The 25,715-nt window shown below is 39.2% G+C and overlaps 1 protein-coding gene across 2 annotated transcripts in view; it reads left to right on the top strand.

Annotated features, from left to right (window-relative positions):
* Positions 1 to 25,715, top strand: part of VWF (von Willebrand factor) — a 133,649-nt gene that overhangs the window by 51,527 nt on the left and 56,407 nt on the right. For both annotated transcript variants that reach the window (XM_030444075.1, XM_030444083.1), the window contains 12 exons: positions 2,569 to 2,672; positions 7,479 to 7,617; positions 8,695 to 8,829; positions 11,012 to 11,158; positions 11,837 to 11,977; positions 13,545 to 13,664; positions 14,278 to 14,434; positions 14,814 to 14,972; positions 16,140 to 16,275; positions 18,947 to 20,286; positions 20,885 to 21,004; positions 23,095 to 23,238. In XM_030444075.1, the coding sequence (XP_030299935.1) occupies positions 2,569 to 2,672; positions 7,479 to 7,617; positions 8,695 to 8,829; positions 11,012 to 11,158; positions 11,837 to 11,977; positions 13,545 to 13,664; positions 14,278 to 14,434; positions 14,814 to 14,972; positions 16,140 to 16,275; positions 18,947 to 20,286; positions 20,885 to 21,004; positions 23,095 to 23,238 (2,842 nt within the window). The remainder of the gene's footprint in view (positions 1 to 2,568; positions 2,673 to 7,478; positions 7,618 to 8,694; positions 8,830 to 11,011; positions 11,159 to 11,836; positions 11,978 to 13,544; positions 13,665 to 14,277; positions 14,435 to 14,813; positions 14,973 to 16,139; positions 16,276 to 18,946; positions 20,287 to 20,884; positions 21,005 to 23,094; positions 23,239 to 25,715) is intronic.

The following is a 25,715-nucleotide window of genomic DNA, read 5'->3' as shown; positions in this document are numbered from 1 at the left end:
ACAGCCTTGGAAACATATGGTTCTCTCTGTCCTGTTTTATTCTCTGTCCTTTGTCGAGATAAAGTCTGAGGCAAAGCCCCAGCTCCACCATCTAGAAAAGCATTTCTGTGTTTCCATCTTTCTCTATTGATGTGAGTTTATTTAGCATGATGCAGCCTTCAAAAGCCACAGAGAATGTGGAGCTACATGTGACTGAAGGGTCTCTGGGCTGTGAAATCCTTCTTATTAGTAGTTCTCTGTGGCAGTTCTGCCTTTTCATGTTGGGAGGTAGAGCAATTCTACTTTATTAACCTGGCATTCAGACTACATTGATGTCATTTGCCTGTATTTAAAGGTTAAAAACCCCAAAACTATTTTAATGATTTTACTGAAAGACTTCTAAGTGGGAAAGTGATATTTTGTAACTTTTGAATAAGAGAGTGGGGAAGTGCTCTCCATTTCAACATTCCATGAAGCGTAAGCCAAACATACTCTGGCTTTGCAGACCCACATCCAAGTGAAAAACAGCATAACCAGCCTTGGTTTTGTTTGATATTTTAAAACTGGCTGTCTCTAAAAGGGAAAGGAGTAATCACAGAATAAAAAAAAAAAGAACAGAGGAAAGGAATAGAAAAAACTGAGTAGTGTAATGGCATTACTTCTTTTTGGGTTTGCTTTTATTTTTAAGTGAAACAAATGGTGAAACAAATCTGTCACGGTTTGACAATTGTTATGCAAAGAGAAACTAAGATCAGTAGGGTAAAAGTGAAAAAGAAAAGGCTGTAGAGAGAAGATAGTGTCCTATTTCCTAGCCACAGTGACTGTGAGAGTGGAACAGTGTCTTAAGTGGATTGATCAGGTACTGTATCCAGTTCTGGGCCCCTCAGTTCAGGAAGGATATTGAGGTCCTGGAGCAGGTCCAAAGGAGGGCAACCAGGCTGGTGAAGGGACTTGAGCACAGACCCTATGAGGAGAGGCTGAGGGAGCTGGGGCTGTTCAGCCTGAAGAAGAGGAGGCTCAGGGGAGACCTCATTGCTGTCTACAACTCCCTGAAAGGAGGGTGTAGCCAGGTGGGGGTTGGTCTCTTTTCCCAGGCAACTCTCAGCAAGACAAGAGGGCACGGTCTTAAGTTGTGCCAGGAGAGGTTTACGTTGGATATTAGAAAGAATTTCTTTACAGACAGAGTGATCAAGCATTGGAATGGGCTGCCCAGGGAAGTAGTGGATTCTCCATCCCTGGAGATATTCAAAATGAGACTGGATGTGGCACTCAGTGCTATGGTCTGGTAACTGCAGCGGTAGTGGATCAAGGGTTGGACTTGATGATCTCTGAGGTCCCTTCCAACCCAGCCAATTCTATGATTCTATGATTCTATGACTCTATGATTCTATGATTCTATGATATTTATCCTGCCTCATGGGGAATAAGCAGGCATTTGGAAGAAAATGAGTGACCACTAGAATTTTCAAAGGCAAGTAGACAGAGGCATGGGCTTTTTTTCTGGGGAGTGTTGTCTGTGGCAATGGAATCTTCATTTATATGTGAGTTCTGCTGTCTCTGAGTCTCCTTGTCTCCTCCTCAGTGGTCATATTTCAGTTGTTAGCCCAGCTGGAGCCTGCAGCTGGCTGCTTTTATAGTAGCCCATCTTTCAGTTTGTTGTGTGTGAGAAGCATGTGCTGTTCACCTGCTCTCCACATTCAGGTTACCTATTCTGCTTTCGGTCACATTGAAATTTCTCATCATGAAGATCTTCTATAATATAATAAATTCTCCCAGCAGCTTAAGGTGTTGTTAAAACTCTCAATCAAGACTGTGATTTATATAGCCATAGCTCTATTTACATAAATGGGAAAAAATAGTAGCAGTGACAAACATTTCTTACCTCAGGCAGTTTAAATCACTTCCTTTCCTTTCCTTTCCTTTCCTTTCCTTTCCTTTCCTTTCCTTTCCTTTCCTTTCCTTTCCTTTCCTTTCCTTTCCTTTCCTTTCCTTTCCTTTCCTTTCCTTTCCTTTCCTTTCCTTTCCTTTCCTTTCCTTTCCTTTCCTTTCCTTTCCTTTCCTTTCCTTTCCTTTCCTTTCCTTTCCTTTCCTTTCCTTTCCTTTCCTTTCCTTTCCTTTCCTTTTGTTTCATCTTCTCTTATTTCCTTTCTTTTCCTCTTTCCTTTCCTTACATTTCCTTTCCTTTCCCTTTTTCTTTTCATTTCCTATTTTCTTTTCCTATTTCCTTTCCTCTCTTTTCCTTTCTTTTCCTGTTTCCTTTCCTTTCCTATATCCTTTCCTCTCCTTTCCTTTTCCTATTTCTTTTCCTTTTTTATTTCCTTTCATCTTTCCTATTTCTTTCCTTTTCTTTACTTATTTCCTTTCTTTTTTCTTTTCCTATTTCCTTTTCTTATTTCCTTTCTCCTCTCCTCTCCTCTCCTCTCCTCTCCTCTCCTCTCCTCTCCTCTCCTCTCCTCTCCTCTCCTCTCCTCTCCTCTCCTCTCCTCTCCTCTCCTCTCCTCTCCTCTCCTCTCCTCTCCTCTTTTCACATTTTGCTTACTGGCACACCCCACAAGCCCTGCATGCTGACCACCCTTGTGTTTTTCTTAGGTGCGACATGAGAACAAGTGTGTTGCTCTTGAGAGATGCCCCTGCTTTCACAATGGAAGAGAATATGCCAAAGGAGAGACACTGACTAATGACTGCAATACCTGGTGAGCCACTGGAACTGAATGTTTCTCTAGGGTACCAAACAAGTTTCTAAAGAAAAAAAGAAAAAATTCTTTGCTTAACATCTTATTTTATAAAGTCAGCTTTTTTTCAGTGCAGCAATGCACATATTGCAGAAGAATCTTCCCTTTGCATGTCACATCAGACCAGTTCTATGTCAGGCAATATCTGGTACCTTAGAAATATGTAGTGCATGTGTGTGTGCAGGTCCTCTGTAGCCACTAGCTGGTGGATTTGTTCCTTGATCCTGCAGCACAAGATAAAAATATAGGAGCTCCTCTGAGGTGGAAGGAATGGAGCCTGTATTTTGCTGCTAAGTTCTGCTGGCATTTTTTTTTTCCCTCTCTTTGAGGCCCTCTGAGGCCCTTCAAATCAGTCCCTTTTAGTCAGAAGCATGCATCAGTAGAAAGCGTGTGAGATGCCAGCTATAATATGACAGGAGCTCTTCAGGAAAATCTTAAAGGGGAGTTTGAATCAGGCAGAAAATGGAGCTGACCTCTTACATCTCAGATGAGCACAGAGGAAGGAAGAAAAAAAGAAAATAGGAGGAGGGAATGGGTGATATTTTCTTAGAAGGAAAGAGTAAGTGCTCTGGGTCTTTCACCCATATCCCCATCTAACCCATTTGGTTCTTGAAAAGGAATTTGTAATTCAAAAGAAAGTGCTGGGCTGTGAGATCTGTATGAAGAGAAGTCCTGGGCACAGCCTTGGGTAAGGTATAGGGTATTTGCTCCTGGATAGTCCTTGCCTTCTGCCTGAACATCATGCTTGCTGCATTGGAGAGCTGCTTTGCTCTCCTTGTGCACGTATGCAGGGGAAGGGGGCCCTTTCTAGCAGGGGTCCAATGTTGCAGGACCCCAAACCACAGGCAGTGTGGGAATGGTGTTCTCTTTGATCTTGGACTTCAGGATCTGTAGTACATTTTACCCAAACTCTCCCTGCCCAGCTCTGTAACACCACCAGGAGCAGTGTTTCTGTTGCCCTCCTATGGGGGTGGAATTGGACTGGAGAATCAGAACCACTACAGAGTCATTTGGTTTGGGTTTTGCTTTGTACACTGATCACTGACCAACAGTGATACCGAGTGTAGTAGTTTTATACCAGTAGGACTCCTACTAACTAGTGTAACTAGACTTGGATATAAGGTTGTATGGTATTATGCACCTTCCAGTGTTTTGTGTGGTTTTTTTTTAAATCTTTGCAGCACATATTACATTATGAATCATTCACTACTATTAGACCTAGGGAAAAGTGGGTTTGATGAGAGGAAGATGGAGAAGTTGATATTTTTTTATAGATACCTATACTATAACCTGCTTACATTGCATTTAGGTAAAAGTGACTCAGCTGAAAACCAGAGATAATAACATTTTATTGAAACAAAATCAGTAAGGTCTAAATCTCCAAGGTGTTGTTGTGAATTCTGCAAGAATCTTCACAATAAGCAAGTAATCTTTATTTCCAGTCATTATATTCCTCAATCTTAACAAAGGCATGATCATGTTGCTTCATTCTTTTAACTGGCCTTTTGTTCTTGGCAATGCCATTGTAAGTGATGCTTCCTCTAACACAGAATTTTCTTCAATATCAGGATCAAGAAAACATTAGTAGTCGTGGTTTTTCTCATGGATAAAAACTTCTTCCTCTCATTTAAGGTATTTTTCTTGAACATGAGAATAAAATTGGAAAGAGAGTCCTTTAAAAAGTGTCACCAGAGCTTTTTTGAACTATGTGACTTTGAAAAGCTTCATGATAGTTCTCAGCAAATATCAAGTCAAATGTCACTTAGAAAGTGATATAGGAAATTACTATTGCATTGAGAATTAATAAGAATTGAGAGTCTGCATTTTGGAGGTCAGATCTTCCTTTTCTTTTGGTTTTTGTACTGCTGTTGCAGGAGTTCTTGTTCTCACTTGTTTTTAGCCAGATGTGAACACCTGCAAACGCAATATATGAGCCAGAGGTGTCAGATTTGGCATTTACATTCAACTTGACATATGGGAGACCCTAATTCATGAACAAGGGAATGTCTCCAAGTCTACACTAATGGCAAAACTTTTGTTATGCTATGTACTGGGAATTCATCCCAGAGCTCAGTGAAAATTTTGGAATGTTTATGAAGCAGTACACAGCAAAAATTTTGCTAATCTGAATTTTGTTGCACCACCTACTTTGTAGTCTGTGTATGTAGATACAAAGTATTGGTTTTTACTCTACCTACTAGAAGAGATTTAAAAGCAGAAGCTGGAGCAGGTTTCACGTTACTGAAATTTCATTCTTTGAAGAAAATGCATTGCACAATAATTATTATACTGTGAAGTGTTATGAAGATGAAAGAATGCTTATGCTTGGGTTAAGGCATCACTAGAGAACTCCGTTTAGTACCTGGTTTTTCTTTGGTTAGCAATTTGATTTTGGGAAAGTACTTCAGGTTTTTGATCTCCAAGTTTTCTATCTGTAAAGCAGGGATAGAATTCCCCTTTCCTTGCCCTCATAGATTTTGATTAGAGAATCCCTGGGGCAATGATGATGTCCATCTGCATTCATATAGCCTTTTGTAGACATATTTTTCTCCAACCACAAGCATGAAATTCCTTATTAGATTGCTAAATTATTATTATTAGATTAGATTATTAGGTGTTTTGCCATATGATATTCTAACTCCTCAAAATTAATAACAAACAAAAGTGAGCAGATTTTATGCTTAACTGACTTATTTTTAAAACAATTTTATTTAGTCACTCTCTTGCTAGTTAGGATACCAATTTATTTGATGGATGACAAGGAAAAGACCCCCTTTCATACCTGCAGCTTCTGTAGCAAGGTTTATGGTTTCCAGAGGTTACCTCTGGAAAAGGGCAAGAGGATTCAGTGGATACTCTGAAGTCTTCTCTGTGTTTTTCAGTGTCCTTCTTTCCCTAATTTTAACATGAGGATAATGTTAATTGCCTCCTTGACCCTTAATTCCCAGGATACAAAGTAACATTTACACTATTATGCATCACAGCAATGAAAGGATATAAATGTTCTTGGAAACTTAATAATGATTGGTGTTGAATATGGCTCTTTTGGTGTCACGAAGATCAGCGGTCCCACTGTTTTTTTCTCTGCTTGTTAGTCTGGTATAATTACAATGAAACAAATTGGATTACAACAAAATAAGAGAATTGGCTTTCTTTGCATTTTGACTATTCTGTTAGAGAAGATGGTCACTAGGAGGTTTTTGTGTGTTTGGTTTGCTTTTTAAAACAAAAGGGCAAGAAAAGACCAAAAGGAATGAAAAAAAAAAACAAAAAAGCCTGTCCTTTTCATCATGGCATCAGTGGCTCTGTACAATGATGATAGTGCAACAGTTCTGCTACAGCAATGTCACTGTGATGATACTAAGACCTTCAATTCCTTAGCCCCATGTCTTATTACTTTTCAGAATTCCCCTTTCCCTCAATAAACAAGGTAACATCTTGTTTTTCTCTGCATGTCAGGAAGTCCCCTTTTTATCTTGCATATTCTATGCTTATAAGGAAGTCTAGGAGCTGTCCTCAACAACATCACTTGCAAACTGCACAGGCAGAGAACGAGTGGGATTTTCTCATAATCTTGTCACATCTCCTGTCACATAAACTGAGATTTAGCTCACGGGACAATTTGTATGGCTCCAAACTTCAGTTCTCCTGTAGGGCAGACATTCTGCTTTGGTCACCACAGGAGACCATATCACACTGAAGGATGCTCCTCAGAGTGTATGTATATGTGTAGCTATATACAGAAAAAGAAATCTTTCTATCCATATGTGTATTATTGCCGGATTGGGAGGTGATGTCTCCAATTGCTAGGTCAGATGAACTAAGAATGAATATAATTTCAGGAGAGACTTCTTATGTATATGTAAGCATATAAGCTGCAGAGAAGCCACTGGGCAAACTGAATTACAGTCCTGGTTACTTAGTCCTAACAGTTGGTCACTAAAGTAAATGCATGTCCTTTGACATCAGTTGTATGTTAAATTTAATACTACTTTGGCTTTCAATGAGGAAAATTGGACAGTACTGCAAATAAAACCACAGTTGTTGGTTTGTGATTCACATTTAACTCATAAAGGTCCTTGGAGTTTTTCTAAAAGGACACTGAACAGAGCAGCATATCCAAAATAAAATAGTAATAGTATTATGAAAATAGTCCAGCAGGCTCTGTCCAGTCCTCTTTTTGTAATAGGGAAGTTCAAAAAGCACTTGCTCGTAGATGCAGCTTGAAAGAAAAAGGGGAACATTCTTTATTCACTTACCCTGTTAAAGCAGTATTCAGCTTTAAGTATCCAAGGCTAACATATGCTAATTTATGTTAATGAGAGAGATTGTCATCTGGTGCACAGTAGTGTAGAGTACTTATGGAAGTCTGTCTAGAGAAGAATTCCAGCAGCCCAGGCATGGAGCCCTCTAGGAGGACAAACATAGAGGATCTCCTGGGAACATACCTGAGGACAGAAAGCAGCACAGAAAACTGAGACATTCCCCACAGAGCTGCAGCTGATGTCTAGGTTAAAACACCCAGGGGAATGATGCTCCTGTTGGAGCTGCAGTAGGTCACTCCCTGACCCAGGTCTCAGAAAAAGCAGAACAAGGCAAGGTAGAAGCTTATCCCTCTTTGTCTTTTGTAGAATCTTCAGATCATGAGGTGCTGGAGGCAGAAGCTTTTGCTCTTTTGCTTTGCCTAAAGCACCTTTCATTCCCTTGCTTATTATGTGCATTTGGAAAGGATTAAAACTGTCACTGATTTGTGTTCTATTGTTACAGTGTATGCCGTGGTCGAAAGTGGGAATGCACCAAAAATACATGTGATGGCACCTGCACTGTTATTGGTACAGCTCATTATTTGACATTTGATGGGCTAAAATACAAGTTTCCAGGAAACTGTCAATACGTACTAGTTCAGGTAAGAATGTGTCAGATGGTGAAGCTGTCTGATAAGGTATGTTTTTTAACACTAGAAGTCCGATGTTTGGATAAACCACAATAAAGTTTGCTTAATTACTAAGCCAAGTGTATGGTAGAGGGGAGCAGAGCTTATTGATGACTTCAGAGATACCTGGAGAAATACCAAGACTGCACTGTGTTCTATAGAAGTGAATTAGGTTATCATATGTCTAGCTGAGAGTCATAAATCACATGATAGCAGCATGGAGCAGAGAGTTGCTGTCTGAATCTCATCTGTAACAAGGAATTATAGATACCCATAAGTTAATCTTTCCTCATTCCCCACTAGTGGCTTTATCCTGTAGAGATGGCTTCCTGTCTGTCTGGGTGAGACCAGAAGTGCTTGGAAAACTTTCTCTACATGTGGCAGAACATAGACTCTGCTTGTTCACCTCCACAAAATCACTGTCCTGTTCCATGCACCAACTTGTTTGGGTACACTAGCAATATCCAATATGGATAAAGACATAGTGCATTAACACCAGCCTGTGATTTGTGGGAGCAGATAGAAATTTAGAGGATTAAATGGGATTAAAGCTCATCTACAGGTGCAAAACATTGTACGTTTAGAAATGTGTGTACAAAAGAAGAAGGATTTCTCTGAAAACTTGGTCTAGCACTTGATGAAACCACTGATAATTGATAACAACAGTCTTCTGCAGCTGGACAGTGACATGTTGCTTGGGTGGGCTGTTGTTTTTTTTTCCACACAGACCTTTTTCATAAGGCCAATTCCTCCCTGAAGTTCTCTTTGGGCACAAAAGTGTGATCAATCTGTCTCTGGCTGGGTTCTTGAAGTACAGTCCCACCTTGATGCCATCTCTATTACCTTAGAAGAATGATTGCTCTGACACTAGTATGAGCTCTGTGTAAAGGTCTTATGGGCAGCAAATGCATAAAATACTACAAAACTGCTTAAAATATTAGTGGGCCTGATAGTCATAAGTCATCTTATAAATGTAGTTGTAACCCTCCATTTAATGTGTTTTTCAAATTATCCATATTAGTGACTCATTCATTTATTTTCACATGATAGGATTTCTGCAAGGATGACTCTGGGACATTCCGGATACTAATTTCAAATGATGGTTGTGGCTTCACTGGAGAGAAGTGCACCAAAAGAGTTATAATTTTGTATGAAAGTGGGGAAATAGAGTTGTTTAATGAAAATGTAAGTATGATTCTGTTTTTTTCTGGGGAAAAAATTCAGGTTGTTTAGTAAGATGAGGCATGAATGACCTCATGCTTACTGGTTCTCAAAAACTAGATAATAAAATGAACAGATTAGCAGCATTATAATTATATATTTTCCTTCCAGAGGTATAATGACATTTTAGTATTTCTGCTTGATGCTAACAAATTCATCTCAGGAAAGAATGCTGTTTGATGCAAGTTCATGTGAGGAATGTGCTTCCTAATCAGGGGAGTTCTAAGTCTATTTCAACCAAGGTTAAATGCAAGAGAGAGCTAAGAAGTGACTGTTCCATGACTAGTAAAGCTTCAGACCTTATTTATCCTTCTGAAGGACTGAGCACACAAATTAAAAGAAAAAAAAAACCCAAGAAGTCAGTGCTCAAACAAGCTGATACTGCAAAAGTGCAAATATCAACCAGCCTTTCCCTTGCTAAATTGTCAGATGGAAAATCAAGAGGACTGGATTCTTCCTAATTTTCCCTTTCGTACCAACAAACACTGAAGAACTGACCAAGAATCCCTTTCACTTCCCATGTTCCTTCACTGCAGGGAAAGAGCTTTCCATAGAGCAGAGTTCAGCTCCTTGCCTTGGGCACTGTGACAATGAAGACCCTCTGTGTGTTCAAACATTACAGAGCTCCAGTGGATTATAGTGTCTCAGTTGCTCAGTTTTTAGAAATACTCTGCTCTGAACTGGCATCTGGATCAGAGGTTTGCAAGAATGTTCCCAGTGAAACGTGAAACCACTCTGCTCTTGCCTTGTTTTGGGTTCACAGGCTAAGCTGTACCAGGTTTTGCATAGCTTGCAAATTGCCTGCAAATTGCTTTGTGCCACTGATGCATGACAGGAACACGTAAAATATGCTGTTATTAATTGTATCTGTTCAGTGCATCTTGACAGCATATGACCCATGAAAGCTTTTGGTTGCTGGAGGAATGAACATTGGACATATTTTTGTTCTTTATTTCTACTGCTTAAGAAAGCCTTACCTGGGTGCGAACAAACAGTAGTGCTGGGATCCATCCTCAGGGGCCCAGGGTTTGTCTGGAAGCTTCTTTAGATGACAGATTGTCAGAAGAGCTGTGATTCCTTTTTGGACACTTAAAGATGGACCAGAAAAGAGGAAGAACTGATGAAGCATCCAGCAATTCCAGCAACAGAGGGTGTTTGCTTCCTTCCAAAAGCTAGGACTACAACAAAACTGTCTAATCCCCCTTGAATGATTTTTAGAGGCTTTTCTAATGGAGTTTGAGGCTCAGTGTAATAGCTAGAGCAAGTTTTTAGTTAATGCAATAGTAGTGCTTAAAGTAATAGTCATACCAGACCTTCCTCTCCAAAGGTAATTATTAATCCTATTAGCATTCCCATTGAATGGGGATTACAATGTGAAAGAAAGCATTTTAAAGAAATATTTTCAGTTCTTAGGAGCTGGAGGTGGTGAATTTGCAGCCAGGTGGAAAGAGGTATGAAGGGGAAGTGAAAGTGATGGAAAAACTGAGAGACACTGAAAGGAATCTAAGGAATCTTTGTATTTTCACTCTTGGTATAGCTGATTGGGAACAAAGTCTTTTTGGAATTCTGAATCAACTCCTTCAGAGGCCACCAGCAAATGTGGTTCTTCAAATTCATGTTACACTTTGGCCTAGCCAGCTCTTTTGGTTCTACCTTCCTCAGGAGCACAGAATTGTTAGTTTCCTAAAAAGACAAAAATAAAACCAAAATACAATTTAGTGAACCATTGACCAAATACTAAACCGATCATTAATTTGGTATACACTGTTTTTATCAGCCCTCCTGTTTAGCAGTCATTGCTTTGTGTCTTAGCATTTGTGGTGAGTCCATGGGAGCATGCCTTATTCAAAATTACAGAAATGTGATGAGATTCAAACATCATATTCATATTTTAGTTTGCTATTCAGATACATTGGTCTTTTCAGTCTAGAGACAAGCCTGCAATCAGTCTCTTACCCGTACTTTGCTTACAAATTTTGCAAGTGCTCCAGAGCATCTGTATAATGGATAGGATCTCTGTTCTCTGGAGAACAGTGTGTTTGAAAATAGCTATTAACCTATGAGCAAGAGTCCTATTGGGAAAGTGACCTACATGACAAAGTAATTAGAGACACAGTCAATAGTGCAATGTGCTTTTCTTGTTTAGGTAAACATCAGAGTACCTCCTAGAGATGAAACTGCTTTAGAAGTCATGAAATCTGGCAGGTATTATATTATTTTCCTGGGCAAAAGCATCACTGTGACCTGGGATCTGGCCATGGGAGTCTCAGTTATCTTAAAAGGCAATTTCAAGGTAAGTGTTTTTCGCTTTACACCTTACTCTCCCTAAAGAATGCACTTACCCTGTCTCCAAGGAATAGCATTTTTTTTTTAAATGCAGACATACCCATAGATTTCTGTCGAGTATTAGGTCCTTGCTTGAAAATGAAAGGATTTTTTTTTTGTGTTGTTGTTGTAATACTGCAAGTGTTTCTCACTTTCCTGGTAGTTCAGCTGTAAGAGGCAAATTCTAAATCATTGGAGATGGGCTATGACAGAAAAGGTGACTGATGTGGTGTCTCAGAATAACAAGGCTTTGAGTGATTTCTTCTGTGTTCAGGAAGTGTTGTATAGTGACAGAGATTTACTAGGGGTGGCAACAGGACAGTCATCTCCAGAAATAAAGTAGGATTGCAGGGACATACTCCAAATAGACCCAACAGGCACCACTGATCAGAGTTACCATCTTGCTTCCTGGAAGCCTTGGATCCTGGAATCCCCCTGGACACAGGGTGATCCTGCTTTCAGCCAAACAGAATAGGAGCTAAATGTTCTCTGTGAGAGATCATGTCATTTTTAGTTAACTTGGCAACTTAATCCAGTTTTTAAGCCTTGTGCCATTAAAGTACTAGGCTAAAAAGACTTCTTAACAGAATCCTTAGCCAGTTCACAGATGTAAGATTTATGTATTTTGTGTTTCTTTCCCTGTGAGGATCAAGTGTGTGGTCTCTGTGGAAATTTTGATGGAATCCAAAACAATGATTTGACCAGCAGCAATGAACATCTTGAAGTAGATCCAGTTGACTTCGGGAATTCCTGGAAAGTTAATCAATACTGTGCTAATGTTGAAAAGGTAAGGTGATTGCAAATGAACTGTGAAAACTAATTAGTATGGGTTTACAGTATCACTCAAGAGTGGGAGAAGATGTTTGAAAGAATTAAAATAAATAGATAATAATTGCTTCCCCTATTTTTTTTTTGCCAAATAATTTCTATTTCTTGAAATCTGATAAAAGATCAATTAGCCTACTTAAGGCCTCTACTCTGCCTAGCTTCAGATGACTGTTAAAATAGACAATCTGTATGGAAGAGGCTGTTCATACAGTTTGCCAGCCCAGATGCTTGAAATCTGCATATAACTGGAATTCTCATTTTAGAGCTCAATCTAAAAAAAACAGCTGTAGTTTTCAGACATGGAGAATTTAGATAAATTTTATTTCCTTATTCAAATGTCTATATTGCAAACCTTAGTCTGTCCATTTCTGAACAACTTAGTGCACAGATTGATTGATTTCTGTATGCTTCTTGACCTTTTTTGAAAAGTATTCAGATTGGAGAGGCTTGAACAGAAAAAGCAAGATACAGGAGGGAATGTAAGACCTTATTGCCCTGATATCACTGCTTCTGAATTTCAAGGAGGTTACCTGCTATCTGAAAGTGTTTCCTGTCTCCTGATGCAGCAGATTAGGTGACTTCATTGGGTACCAGTTATGCTACTTATGCTACAAATGACAGTATAGTTCCTTTTTTCCAAATACAGAGTTTTGAAAAAATGAGTTTTAACAATAAATTTGACTTGACCTGACTAATAATTATGGCCAAGAGTATAAAATATGAGTGGACACAACTTGTTTTGACATTTGTAAAATGAAGTGTTTCATTCAGATCCCGCTTCTAAGCCCACAAACTTTCTCTTGAAAATTCATCCAAGTTTTGGGAGAGAGGGGGGAAAAAAAATCCTTTTTTAGGTCTTTCTTTAGAAGATCTAAATTGTCAGAAAATAAAATGAAGCATTTATTTTTGATCACATGAAATCTTTTGTGTTGGTTGAATAGATTATGTGCAAGCGAGACATAGACATAGCCACAGCGTTTCCTTGCTGAATGTCCCTTTTTAGATGAGTTTGTTGGAGTACAGAAGATGTCACAGTCACAAGGAGTGAGACCACAGGGTTTGTCTGAGAAGGAATAGCTCCTCGTGCAGTATAATAGGCAGAGGACAGAACCTGCACTGTCTCTGTAATGAATGCCATGTCAATGCTTGTGCTGCTTGGTCTTAGAAAAATTAAACAGGAGACTACTGAGCAGTGGCTGTGGATCCTGTCTGCTACAGACTGATGATATCTGTGAATCTTGTGGGCTTTCTTTAGAGCTGTGGATGGATATTTTTCAGGGTGGATTCTTGGAACACTGGAATTGTCTGTCATCAAAATAACTATTTTAAAACTGCAGCGTACAAGTAAGAGCTGGAGAAAGTCTAGGAGGTGACCTGGTCTCCTCTGGTTCTGCCATGGCAAGAGTTGTCCTGACAATTTGTCATGAAAACTATCTCATGCTGGTCAGTCTCTTCAGTTTGAAGATTCCTAAGGTCCTGAAGGCAAGGCTAATGCAATGTGTTCTTTTCTCTCATACAATCTTAAGCCCAACCGGGAACAGACCTCGATGTCTCCACTGTGTAATGGAAACATAGTGAAGCAGATGATGGTAGAACAGTCATGCAGTGTTTTGTCTGGGGAGCTCTTTGATGAATGCAAAAAGCTTGTGAGTATTGTGTCATGTGTTTCACATTCTTCAATCTGCATGATCTGTGCTGACACTGATTACAGCTGAGGGGAAAAGTATGGGTGTGCTGACAGCACACAGGACCAGGAGTAGGCTGATTAATTGGAGTTCTTGTCTCTGACCTTGTACTGTGGCTGATGCTTTATGGTAAAATTCAGTATACTACCTAGTAGAAAGCTATAGAGTAACTTCTGCATGAGGGAATTTTTACTCTAGAGCTCAGAGACTGGCACATGAAGTCAAGTAGAAGGGTGGAGATTTGAGGGCAGAGGGAGCTGAGTTAATACAGTGCCATTCAGACTGCATTCTGCTCAAGCTGCTGCACAAGAGGGCATGGGAACAGAGCCCAAAACTGTATGAAGTTACTCCATATATTAGCTCACTGTACAATAAACTGCAGTGTCTGGTGCGAGATTTGAGAACGTGGTTTATTTTGAGTCCTTGCTGAAATCAGCAGAAAGACCTGCTCTGATTTATGGATCACCCAGCTCTTGGTGAAAAGAGCAGGCAGAATATCTGAAGGTTAAATGTGTCTAGAAAGGAGATAAGAGGAAGCAGTAAGTGTACCATACCCTTTATTTCTCTTTTGTAGGTGAATCCTGAGCCCTACATAGATATTTGCTTGTATGACACTTGTGCTTGCGAATCCATTGGGGACTGTGCTTGCTTCTGTGATGCTATAGCAGCCTATGCACATGTCTGTGCACAAAAAGGTGTTGCTGTTCACTGGAGATCACAAGCTCTGTGCCGTAAGTACAGGCAGATAAGAAGAATTGGGTGAAAAGGTTCAAGTTTTTAATCAGTAAGCTGCTGGCTCAGATAGACCGTTCTTATCCAGCTCTACTCCCGCTGGTGCCCAGTGAACTAAAACTTAAAAGATGATATTTTGCAATTGTTTTTATCAAATGACAATTATCTCTGAACTAGAGCAAGTACTTCATGTGACAAAAGATGTAGGTGTGAAGAATTGGCCTGCCCTCAATATTTTGATTTTTAATTAAAAGATGGCAATATTTCTTTTTCCTGGCATGTGTGGTCCACTTCATACCAAGTTTGTTGTCCTAGTTCTGCAAGGCAAGGTGAGTACTCCGTGATTTGATTATTTTCCCTGATTCTTTCACTGTGTAGCACAAAGCTGTGAGCACCTGAATAAACAAGAATTGGATTACCAATGTGAATGGAGATATAATAGCTGTGGACCTGCTTGTCCCATAACATGCCAACACCCACAGCCTTTGGAGTGCCCTTTGAAGTGTGTGGAAGGATGCCATGTGCACTGTCCTGCAGGTAAGTCCATCTTTTGCTGTAAGCACTTAATTCTGCTCTGCTACTGCTAGTTGTAGGTATTGCTGTGAGATCTTTGGAATTTATTTTTTTTTTCCATCCCCCTAAGTGTTTGTGTTTCGTGAAAAGAGGTCTTACAGTCCAGAAATATTTGCAGATTCATAGGGCTGGGTATTGCAAAAGCCTTAGATGTAAGTTAATTCCTTAACAGGCTTACTGATGTGTGTTTGACACAATTTCTTATTACATATGGAGGAAGGTGGTTAGGCATCCAGGTTTGAGTTTGTGAAATGAGTAAGGTGTGTGAAGGGCATGAAGTGGTGCCCTTGAAGTAGTGCTGACAAGGAAGAAAGATGATGAGAATGGGGTGATAAGAAAGAAAGACAGAAGGATTAGGGGCCATGTAGCAATAGAGGTTGTTGGCTATGTGGTTAGAGAAGCATATGAATTTGTGCTGGAGACTTCAGAGCAACAACTGAAGTGGGGGAAACCTGATTCCCTGACCTGCTTACTACTACTGCCATGGCTCTGGTGCTCCAGAAAGTATCCAGCAGGCATCCTTTTGTGAGTCTGAGCTTTCAGCTTAACTGTTCCCATGAACTATGTCTTATAAAGGGGAGAGGAAAAAAAACTATGGGAAATATGGGGAGAGGAAAGTGGACAGAAAGGGAAAGACTGAAAGATGAGGAAGACCCAAAAATAGGCGAAGAAACTCAGATAAAGAAGTAGCTTGTAAGAGCAGAGAGAGAAAACATGAAGGCAAAAAGACGACATATTTTAAGCCCAAAAATAGCTATTTTGGACTCAGGTATCTCTGATGAGAGTGGGGAAGGGTATACTGGGGTAACTCAATAAGATATATGTAAAAAAGAAAATACGATTTTCTGCTGTCATTTTCTATGCTTCATTCTAAAGACGTGTTAGCATTCTGTATGGTGCTGGCTGCTGCAGGTCATGTACTAGGATAAATACCTCCAGTATTGAAATAATAGTGGTTATGAAGGAAGGAAGTACTTCTCTGTGTCAAATTGCTGGTGACTGTAACATTCACAAAGCATTCAGAACTTTAAAGCCCAGCTCAGAAGCCTTGTCATGTTTTTTTGTAGCAAGGTAAATGCAATGATAAGTTTTGCAATTCATTAAAATTGGCATCTTTTTACTACTGTGCAGGGAGAATACTTGATGAACTGTCCCTGGAATGTGTCAGTCCAGAAGACTGTCCTGTGTGTGCAGTTGGGGATGTCACAGTCCTGCACGGAAAGAGAATCGTTTTGAACGGAGATGATCCACAGCACTGTCAGTCTTGGTATGATGAGTTTGTGCACTGAAATTGCATACCTCTTGAGCAGGACAAAGGGAGAAAGATGAAGCACATCAGCATGAATAAATTTTTGAATGTAGCTTTAAATATACCACTGAAGATGAAACTTTGAAACCATCTTTTCTGTCACTGTCCCTTCACATGAATTCTGAAGGCTGTCATTTTTCAGTGACAGTTGTGATTATAGTATGTCAGCTAAATTTAAGCCTGTGAAATAATAAATTCTTTTCAAAAAAGGCATTTTTCCATGTGTAGGTGGCCCCACTGGCTTCAGATGTTCCACTTCTCTTTTTGTGTGAAGTGTGATTCAACATCAATAAAGCGATCAGACTCTTTCTGCCAGTACTGAAAAAAATCCTACATATAATGTGAGTCTGAAAATGCACGAAGTCTGGAATTTGCTGAGATTCTTAGTAGTTGGAATTGCGTGCTATTATTGGAAAACTAATTTCCCCGAAGTTTTAAGATAACATCCCACGACTTGATCCTGCATTCATACATTTCCAAATGCGATGAAATCAATGGCAGGGTGCACAGTGCTGTGCATCATGCACCATCAGGGCCTTCAGCTGCAGTGTAGGGCAGAGACTCATTTTCATTCTGTATACTGCCCAGAGGCATATGCCTGTAGTACCTGAACTTTTGGCATTCTCCAGACATCTAGACCCTTGATAGGTATGCCACGAATCACTTGGAATCACAGAATCGTTTTGGTTGGAAAAGATCTTTAAGATGATAGAGTCCAACCAATAAGCTAACTTCTAATGCTGTGAATACAAAAGTTTTCCATCATGTAATTTGACCATCCTTAGCAGAAACTGAGTAGTCAAACTGCAGCAGCTATTAGCTCAGACCAGCAGCTTAGCTCCAAATGCTCTGAACCTCACAGAAGCTCTGAATGGTCTTGAACTTTTGAATTCCTGGCCTCTTAGTAGAGCCAAAATACGTCTGTGCTATAAACCCAGGGCATGAGACTGCTAGGCTAATCAATTAAATATATAGTTTAACAGCATACACAAAGAGCCTTGAATTCCAACAAAAGGTCAAAAAGAGTCTTCATAAATGAGTCTCTGTTCTCTAATTTCTGTAACCCTTAATAATAATTTATCTTAAATGTTGATGCACTGGCCGCTGCTCACAAAATATTTTAGAGCATTAGGAAAACTTACCTCACTAGGGAAACATCCTTTTGCATAGCTGTCACCTAATTTAGATGCCTACACCATCTGTACAAACAATAGAAAATATTGTACAAAAATGAATTTTATAGCGAATATCCAAAGGAAATTGGAAACTAGAAGAGACTTGCTCATATTAGGATTACAATAATAAATCTTCTGTTGCTGTACGTTAATGCCAAAAGTAGATTGTGCATTCTTCAATTAGGAAGATCCTAAAAGCAGCAGCTTGAAAAGAACATAGTGCTTAAGCTAAGAGAACTTAAATGAAGGTGCCACATGTAAATTGATGTCTTTTCCCAGAAAATGGCACCTTCTTTCACTATTAACTTGTCTAGTTTGTACATCCTGGGTTTTCTCTGTCAGTGAAAAGAAGCATTTTGGTCTCTGCTCTTTCATATACTTTTTTCTATTCTGTTTCTAGACTGTCCAGTAAGGCAAAGAAAACATATTAGATGAGTCTACCACCCTGTCCATGAGTACAGTCATGGTCCACATCTCTGATAAGTGAAGACAATAGTGCAACCAAGAATTAGAAGGGCAGAAGTGTTAAAGTCTGCTAAAGATAGAAACAAATGAATTATAAACAAGTCCCTAAAAGGTGGAGAGTGACAGAGGTGAAAAATCTCATGGTGGCAGAAAAGGATGGATAGTGGAAAAGGCAGATATGGGGGAAGGAGGGAAGAAAAATGGAAGCTGAGATGGAGAGGTGAAGAGAGAAATGCACTAATGGAAGTGAGTGGACATGTTTAAGAAAGACAAGCAGAATTAAACAAAGATAGCAGCTATAGATTATATGCATTGTTTGATATGTGAAAAAGGACTGGATCAGAGAACACAGTAACTTAGAGGAAGGTAGAAGATAACAAATAAGGCATGGAGGATGGACGTGTGCCAAATCTGTATTCCAAAAAAAATGAAGTTAAAAAAAAAAAAAGAAAGTAATATACTTGAGGTAGAAAAAAGACTGCGTGTTAATTTCACTAAGGTTAAAACCTAGTTAAAACTGGTCTTCTTGCAGAATCTGCTAAGCCATAGGGCAGCTAAAAGCCTACTCTGCTTTGATTTGGTTGCCCGGTGTCTGCCTTCTGAAGCAAAACAGATCTGCCAGTTCAGTCCACCAGTGGCTGACAGGTAGTGGTATTGCTCCAGTGCAGTGCAGCTCGGCAGTTCCCAGACACAGGTTTTACACATTCTGCCAAAGGCTGTTTAAGGAGAGCTGCTTCTGACAAACACATCATTTTTGTTATACCTTTCCTGGATCTAAACAAACCTGCATGCACATATAGGATTCAGGTCTTCAATACCAGGGGAGTTGTGAGAAAATGGGGTAGGGAAAAAACTCACTCACATCATCTTTGTGGTTTTGTTGTAGTTTTGAGATATTTAACTGATTCTGTATGGGCATTCTTTTATTAGACGTTGATGATGTGTTATAAATGCTGATAACTTATACTTAAATTTGGTGGATTTTGTAGCCTGTGTGAAGGGAAGAACTTAACCTGTGTAGCCTGTGAACCACTGGAGGACACCCTAACACTGACAACACCTACTCCAGAGGAGGACATTGAACTACCAGCTAGTGAATATTCATGCAGCAAGATGATGGACTTGGCCTTCCTAATCGATGGCTCCAATAAACTGTCAGAGGATGACTTTGAACAGCTGAAGACTTTCATAATTGGCATGATGAAGAAACTCCACATCTCCCAGAAGAAAATCCGAGTGTCAATTTTGGTGTATAGGGCTGGCCCCACAATCTATCTTGGCCTTAAAGATATTAAAACGCAGTCCCAGATGAGAAAAATTGTCCAGGGAATAAAATACACAGGTGATGAAGAGGCATCTGCTTCTGAAGTCCTTAAATATTCTGTCTTTCATGTTTTTGGGAAAGCAGAAAGGACCAATGCTGCCAGAATTGCAGTGCTATTTATAGCAAGCAGGTCTCCAGGAAAACTCCGCAGCATCCTCACAGCTTTGAAGAATAAAAAAATCTCTGTAATAGCTGTGGGGATTGGACCCTATGTTAATGTAGAGCAAATTAAATTCATTGAAAAGCAATCACAAGAGAATAAGGCCTTCTTAATGAACAACGTGTTAGAACTAATGGATAATAGAGATCTCCTCATTGATCATCTGTGTGAGCTTGGACCTGAAGAAAGTTCTCCATTACAAGCTACACCAACTCCAACAATATCCAGTGTTTTATTTTCCCCATTGGGTTTCACAGCACCACCACCTTTTACAGAAAAACCCACCCACAAAAGAGTGGATGTTGCTTTTATTGTGGAAGGATCTGACAATGTTGGAGAAGAAAATTTCAATAGCGTCAAGGAATTCCTTGAGAGGGTGATCACAGGGATGAATATAGGACAGGAAGATATCCATGTTACTGTCATGCAGTATTCAGAGACTGTCACTCTGGAATATTCCTTTAGGGAAGTACAGTCAAAGGAAAGTATTATTGAGAAGGTGAGGAGCATACCCTACCAAGGGGGGAAGGCTACCAACACTGGGAATGCCCTTGATTATATTTCCAAACACACATTTACATCAGTGAATGGGGGCAGGCAAGATGTCCCTCACTTGGTATATATGGTGTCATCCAGCCCTTCCACTGATGTCATCACACGACCTCCTGGGAGCATAAATGTTATTCCCATAGGCATAACCCCCAATGCAAATATCCAGGAACTCAGAAAGATCAGTCACCCTAATAAACCAATCATCTTGCATAGTTATAGGACACTTATTGAAGAAGCACCTGAATTAGTGTTGCAGTCGTGTTGTTCTCAGAAAGTTCGGACAGAAATTCCAGGTAAAGTTGGATGTACTTTCTGTGTAGTTTCCTCTTTCCTCTCTCCTGTCTCCTCTGTTTCTACCTCATATCACTGAAATCTGAAGTGCACAGCCCTGAAGCTGGCCTTCAGTAGCTCTCAGTTAAGATGGAGGGTAACAGAAATAAAAAAAAATTGTCATCTGCTTTGCCTCAAGCAAGTTAAATTATAATTGCTCTTCCCTGGAAAGGCTTCAGATTTTTTGGGGGCTTCTCAAATAATATTTTTTTTGGTGGGGTGATATTAGTGGGGTTTTTTGGTTTGTTTGTTTTTTTGTCATTGGGGTTTTTTGTTGTTGTTGCTTTGGTTTTGTTTTGCTTTGTTTTGCTTGCTGTTATTTTAGTCCCCTGAGAGTAAAATAGTATTAGGAGAAAAAAAAAATTGAAATACCTTTGCATCTTACTGAAGATAAATCTCAAGGCTTTAATTAAAGGGGCATCACTGATTTCCAATGGTCTTTATCTCGTTTTTTTTTTTTTTTTTCTCTGTCCTTTACGCTCCTATCAGTGATTAGCAGATGCTACTTCTAGATATTATGTATAAATAATGTTTTCTTCCTTCCTTTCCCTCCCCCCTCAGAGTTGTGCAACAAACCAATGGATGTCATGTTTCTTCTGGATGGAAGCTCCAATGTCGGGGCATCAGAGTTTGAGGAAATGAAAAACTTTGTACGGGCATTTATTGAAAGTGTAGAAATCAGTATGTATCTGTCTTTCAACTACATAAAGACTTTGTATTCTTTTGGTAATTTTGCTGTAAAAGACAAAATATCTTCTTAGTATAGTGTTGTTTTTTTTTTTAATTTCTAGTTTCATAATGGAAAAAATTCTAATCCTTCAAAAGAATTGTAGGTTTATACTAGTGAAATCAAGCTAATAAAGGTGTGACATTTAATTCTGAGAAATGTGTGATGAGGAGCAATGAGGATAGCAGCTTTGAAAAACACTTCCCTTTATACTGTACTGGACATAAGTCTGTGGGCCAAACAGGCAGAGGGATGTATCACAGGACAGAGATTTAGCTGAATTGTTATCCTGTTGCAGGAAAACAAAAATATTTATTTGGTTTTGTTCACTTTTGCATGAGGTTTAATTGACTTGAAAATAGTAGTTCAAATTCAGTTCTGGTCCAAGTAAGAATAGATAATGCTGAAGGCTTTTGGTTTAGGTTTGGTCTGACTGCAAGGTTTTGATCTTTGGAATGGGTATTTCTGGCTCTGACCAGCCTTTTTTTTGCTTTGTTAAGGTGCTAAAACTGATTTCTAAAATTTATTTCCTGACTCAGGTTGGATGACAGACTCACTGAGCTTGCAAATTGTGTACTGAGGGGAGGTTCACCTCTAGTCAGGTCGTTCAGCGCAGGTATTTTTAGTGCAGCCCCCCTAACAGAATGCCACATAACCTGCACATTCATGAAGGGGTCATGTGGCACAAGTTATAAAGCAGAATATGGTGTGCACTTGTAGCCCTCATTTTAACAAACCTGGGGTTTTGTTCAGAATCCCATTTTTTCAGTTCATCTTTTAACCTTTTCCATGGAGCACTGGGCATTGACGTGTTTATTATACCTGTGCTTTCAAAAGAGGTGGTTACCAGCTCTTGTACTGGTTAAAAAGATCACAGTGGAAAAGTGTAGCATTTCTGTATGTCTAGAATACCTTAGATTTTTTAGAGATCATATATAGAAGGCACTCTGTTTCTGAAAATTGTGTACAGGCAAGATACAGAGAAACAAGCCACATGAAAGAAACACAAACTAAATAAAATAGAAATTTCTTTTAGCTTAGCTGTTTTCCCTATCTTTGAAGCCTGTAATAACACATGTAAGTTCATTAGCAACAGGGCAATAATAATGCATCTATGGATTGACTCCTCACTACGGACTTGATTTTAAGATCTTTAAGAAGACTGGACCAGTTCTAAAGTGTAGTGAACAGACAATATTCAGATCAAACAGGGCTGCAGTTTTGAGTACATGAAATGATAGTTTTTAGTAACTTCATTTCTAAATGTTTTAAAAAATGTTGATAAAGAATAATGTACTGTCTTAGATACAATTATCTTCCGTTTACAGTGGAAGCCCTTCTAATGCCATGAAGGGGAGGTGAGAGCTGATCATTATAAACAATGTATTGCCCAGTTCAATTCTGCAAGTCTGGTATTTATTAACTATTTACATCAACCCTCTGTTAATAGTTGTATTCATTCTTCTTACACAATGTGTGACAGAACTATGGCAGAGAGTGGGGGAACTTGGAATTTGTCTGCATTAACCTCTGCAGGTCATGCTCCCTGGTTGTGCTATGTCCCACGCTGCAGTCAGATGCATGCCACTCAAGTACTGTATGACAGGGAAATTTTCATGAGATGTAGTCATCTGGGGAGCCTGACCCATCAGACAAATGGGGCAGCAAACTACTGTCTTTGTAAAACTATGTGCACATAAAAAAAAAAAAAAAAGAAAGAAAAAAAGAAAGAAAGAAAAAAGCAATAACATTTGGAGATGAGTAAATTGAAATTCTCTAATCATGACCAACCTGATCTAAGGTAAAACAGTGCTTTCTGATTCCTGACAGAAAAGCAACTGTTTCCAGCAGTACTTGTGTATTTTGCCCCATGGGAATATCTCAGTTTTGATGCTCTGTGTGAAAATGCAGCTTTCACACTCTGATGGAAAATTGCTGTCTAGTTGTGCTTAATGTAAAACACAACCATAATGCATCCTTTAGATTTATTTTAAGACATTCACATGCGCTGCTTAAAATGTTTGTTTTCTGCTTTCTGCTCCAGGCAATACTTCAGTTCATGTGTCAGTTCTCCAGTATGCCAGGGAAAATAATCTAGAAATTTCATGGAACATGCCTCAAGAGTCTGAAAGGCTTATAGAGATGGTGCACTCAATTCAACAAAGGGAGCAAGGTCCTAACAGACTAGGTGAGTTATTATGTAAATGTTGATGTTTAAGCAAGAAGAAAAAAACCAGAATTCTAAATATAGTCTGGACCTAATCACAGCTTATATCACCGCTGTTGTGGCAGTTTTCTGCAGTAGAACCTGTCATATTCTTTTTTTCACTCACATCTTTATGCACATTCCTTTGTAAAGATTCTGTTTTCTCTCTTTTCAGTTTTCAGGATTTGCATTTATTATCGTTCAACCAAGCAAAACATAATTAAAAAATAAGGGCTTAGATCATTAGCCTTTCAGCATCAGTTAGCTGGTTAGACATTTAGCAGAACTGCTTATGCTGACTTGAGTAGCTGCTCTCACCAGATTTTTGTTACTCTGTGCTCTACCAGCATAACCAATCTGATTGAAAGATAATGTAGCAAAACAGTAGTTGTTTTCTTGGTGGTTCAGTTCCCTCAGCCAAATTGCTGAGCTGGTTCCACAAGGATTTGGTCTGGCACAAGGCAGGGGATGATGCTTGAGAGCAATGGTCTCCTAAAGCAGCTCCTCAACTGAAGAGTTGCTTACGAAACATCATCCAGATAATTGCATCCTGAAAAACCAGTCACTGCAATTTTCATGTGCTAAAAAATAATACAGATTTCCCACTGTGTCTGTGGAAACTCATCACACGTGTTGTAGGTTTCACCAAAAAAATGATTCTCCTGCAGCATATCTGATCTTTCATTCAGATACCCTGAGAATTTTGTTCTTCTGGACTTGGAACCACATTTACTCTGGCAGCCAGTTAGCATTTGGGTCCTATAAGAGTTAAGGAGCACACAGATTTTTTAGGGTCTTTGGCCTACTTTAGACTGTAAAGAGTTATTGGTACAGAAAAGTGAGAAATAAAACCTGACTTCCATAGTTCACAGGAGGATTAGCCATGATTGCTTTCTCAGTCTGGAGAAATAAAAATACCAGATGGCTGATGAGACTTCTATAGGCTCGTTGTGGGATAAATTCTTACATACAATAGATAGATAAGTTTCATGAAACCTTCCATGTGATGTGAATAGTAAGCTACACTGAACTGCAGGATGAACAGAGAAAACATGGCCTTTGGGAAATGAAAGGGGGGAGGCAGCCACATGCCATACTTGTTAGTGACTTGTTTATGTCTCATTGGAAAATGCTCAGAGACCACAATGAGGGATGTGATATAATGAACCAAAATGGAATAGAGTAGAAGTAGTACCTCCCAAATGAAGTAATGAAAATAAGTCACTGTGGTCCTTTCCTGCACCTTGTTATGCATTATGAGTTCAGCTGACTGTGTAGGACACTCAGCATCCATGGGAAATTCATGCTCATTCATGTCATTCTGTTCATGCTCAAGTTTCTAGAAATGCAGAAGCTGCTTAAAAAGTGTAAGTGGATCAGTCTGAATTTTGCAGTTCCTTCTGTAGCTCTGGAAATTTATTTATTTATTTATTTAACGAAGGGCTTGATCAGTATTTACTTGCCAAAAATATCATTACCATCAGAGGAGTCCTGTTTCTTGTTTGCACCGGCTTCTCTGTGGTAGAATTGTGATCCTGTGTAATCCTTTTTCAGTCTTTACTGATCCAAATAATCCTATTTCTATTGAAAAAACTTGACGTGCAGAGAGCAACTGTAAGCGCTGTTGCCATTGCTGCAAAAGTCTTACTGCATAAAGCTTTTCCTTTTCTGTTTCATTTAATGATAAGAAAACTCCAGGAGACAGATATAGTTTCTTAGTAAGAAGTAATGAAAAACTATAGAACATGAGGTTCTAGGCAGGACAAAAATGAGAAACCTTTAACACAAAGCTTTCTCATGCTTAAACTAAATCGTGCAAATTTTGGCTCAAGTAACCTATGGGAAAAAAACTCTGGGGATATTCATAATGAAATTGTGTATAAATTCACCTAAGAAATAACTGAAAAAAGAAAGCTAACTGTAAGCAAAAGCTAATTGTATAAGACTTCATTCAGTTAGAAAATTAATTCAGATATCTATGCATAAGAACTGAAAATCACATAAACATACCTCTGTTCTGCATTCATGAGTGCTTAGGAGTGCCATAGGGAACACTGTCCTCTGTCTCTACAGTAAACACTGTTTAACACTTTAAAAAACCCACGATTGTGCTTCCTTATAGCTTTCAAAAATGGTTTTCCACACCTACTGCTTGCACACTGAAGGTGTGTTTTCCTCCTTTCCCCCCTCCCCTCTGCCTTATTGGCAAATAATTTTAAATACTTTTACTGAAACTTTCTACAGTTATTAACATATTTGAATAGCAGCGTTCAGCTTTGTTGTTATGATTAGGAAGGCATAAATGTTTCCTTTCTGAACGTCCCCTATGGTTTAGGAAGCAAAGGCTCAGCACAGCACTTTTCTTTATTCAATCTCTGCCCTGTGAAGGCCTGATAGTCTCTTCCCTGAACTGTTTAAACCAACTGTCCTAACAATTTTTTTTGTTCACTTGCTTTGTT

This window comes from Calypte anna, chromosome 1 (assembly GCF_003957555.1).
Source record: "Calypte anna isolate BGI_N300 chromosome 1, bCalAnn1_v1.p, whole genome shotgun sequence".
Lineage (NCBI taxonomy): Eukaryota > Metazoa > Chordata > Aves > Apodiformes > Trochilidae > Calypte > Calypte anna.
This window is presented reverse-complemented; position numbering and strand designations above follow the sequence as displayed.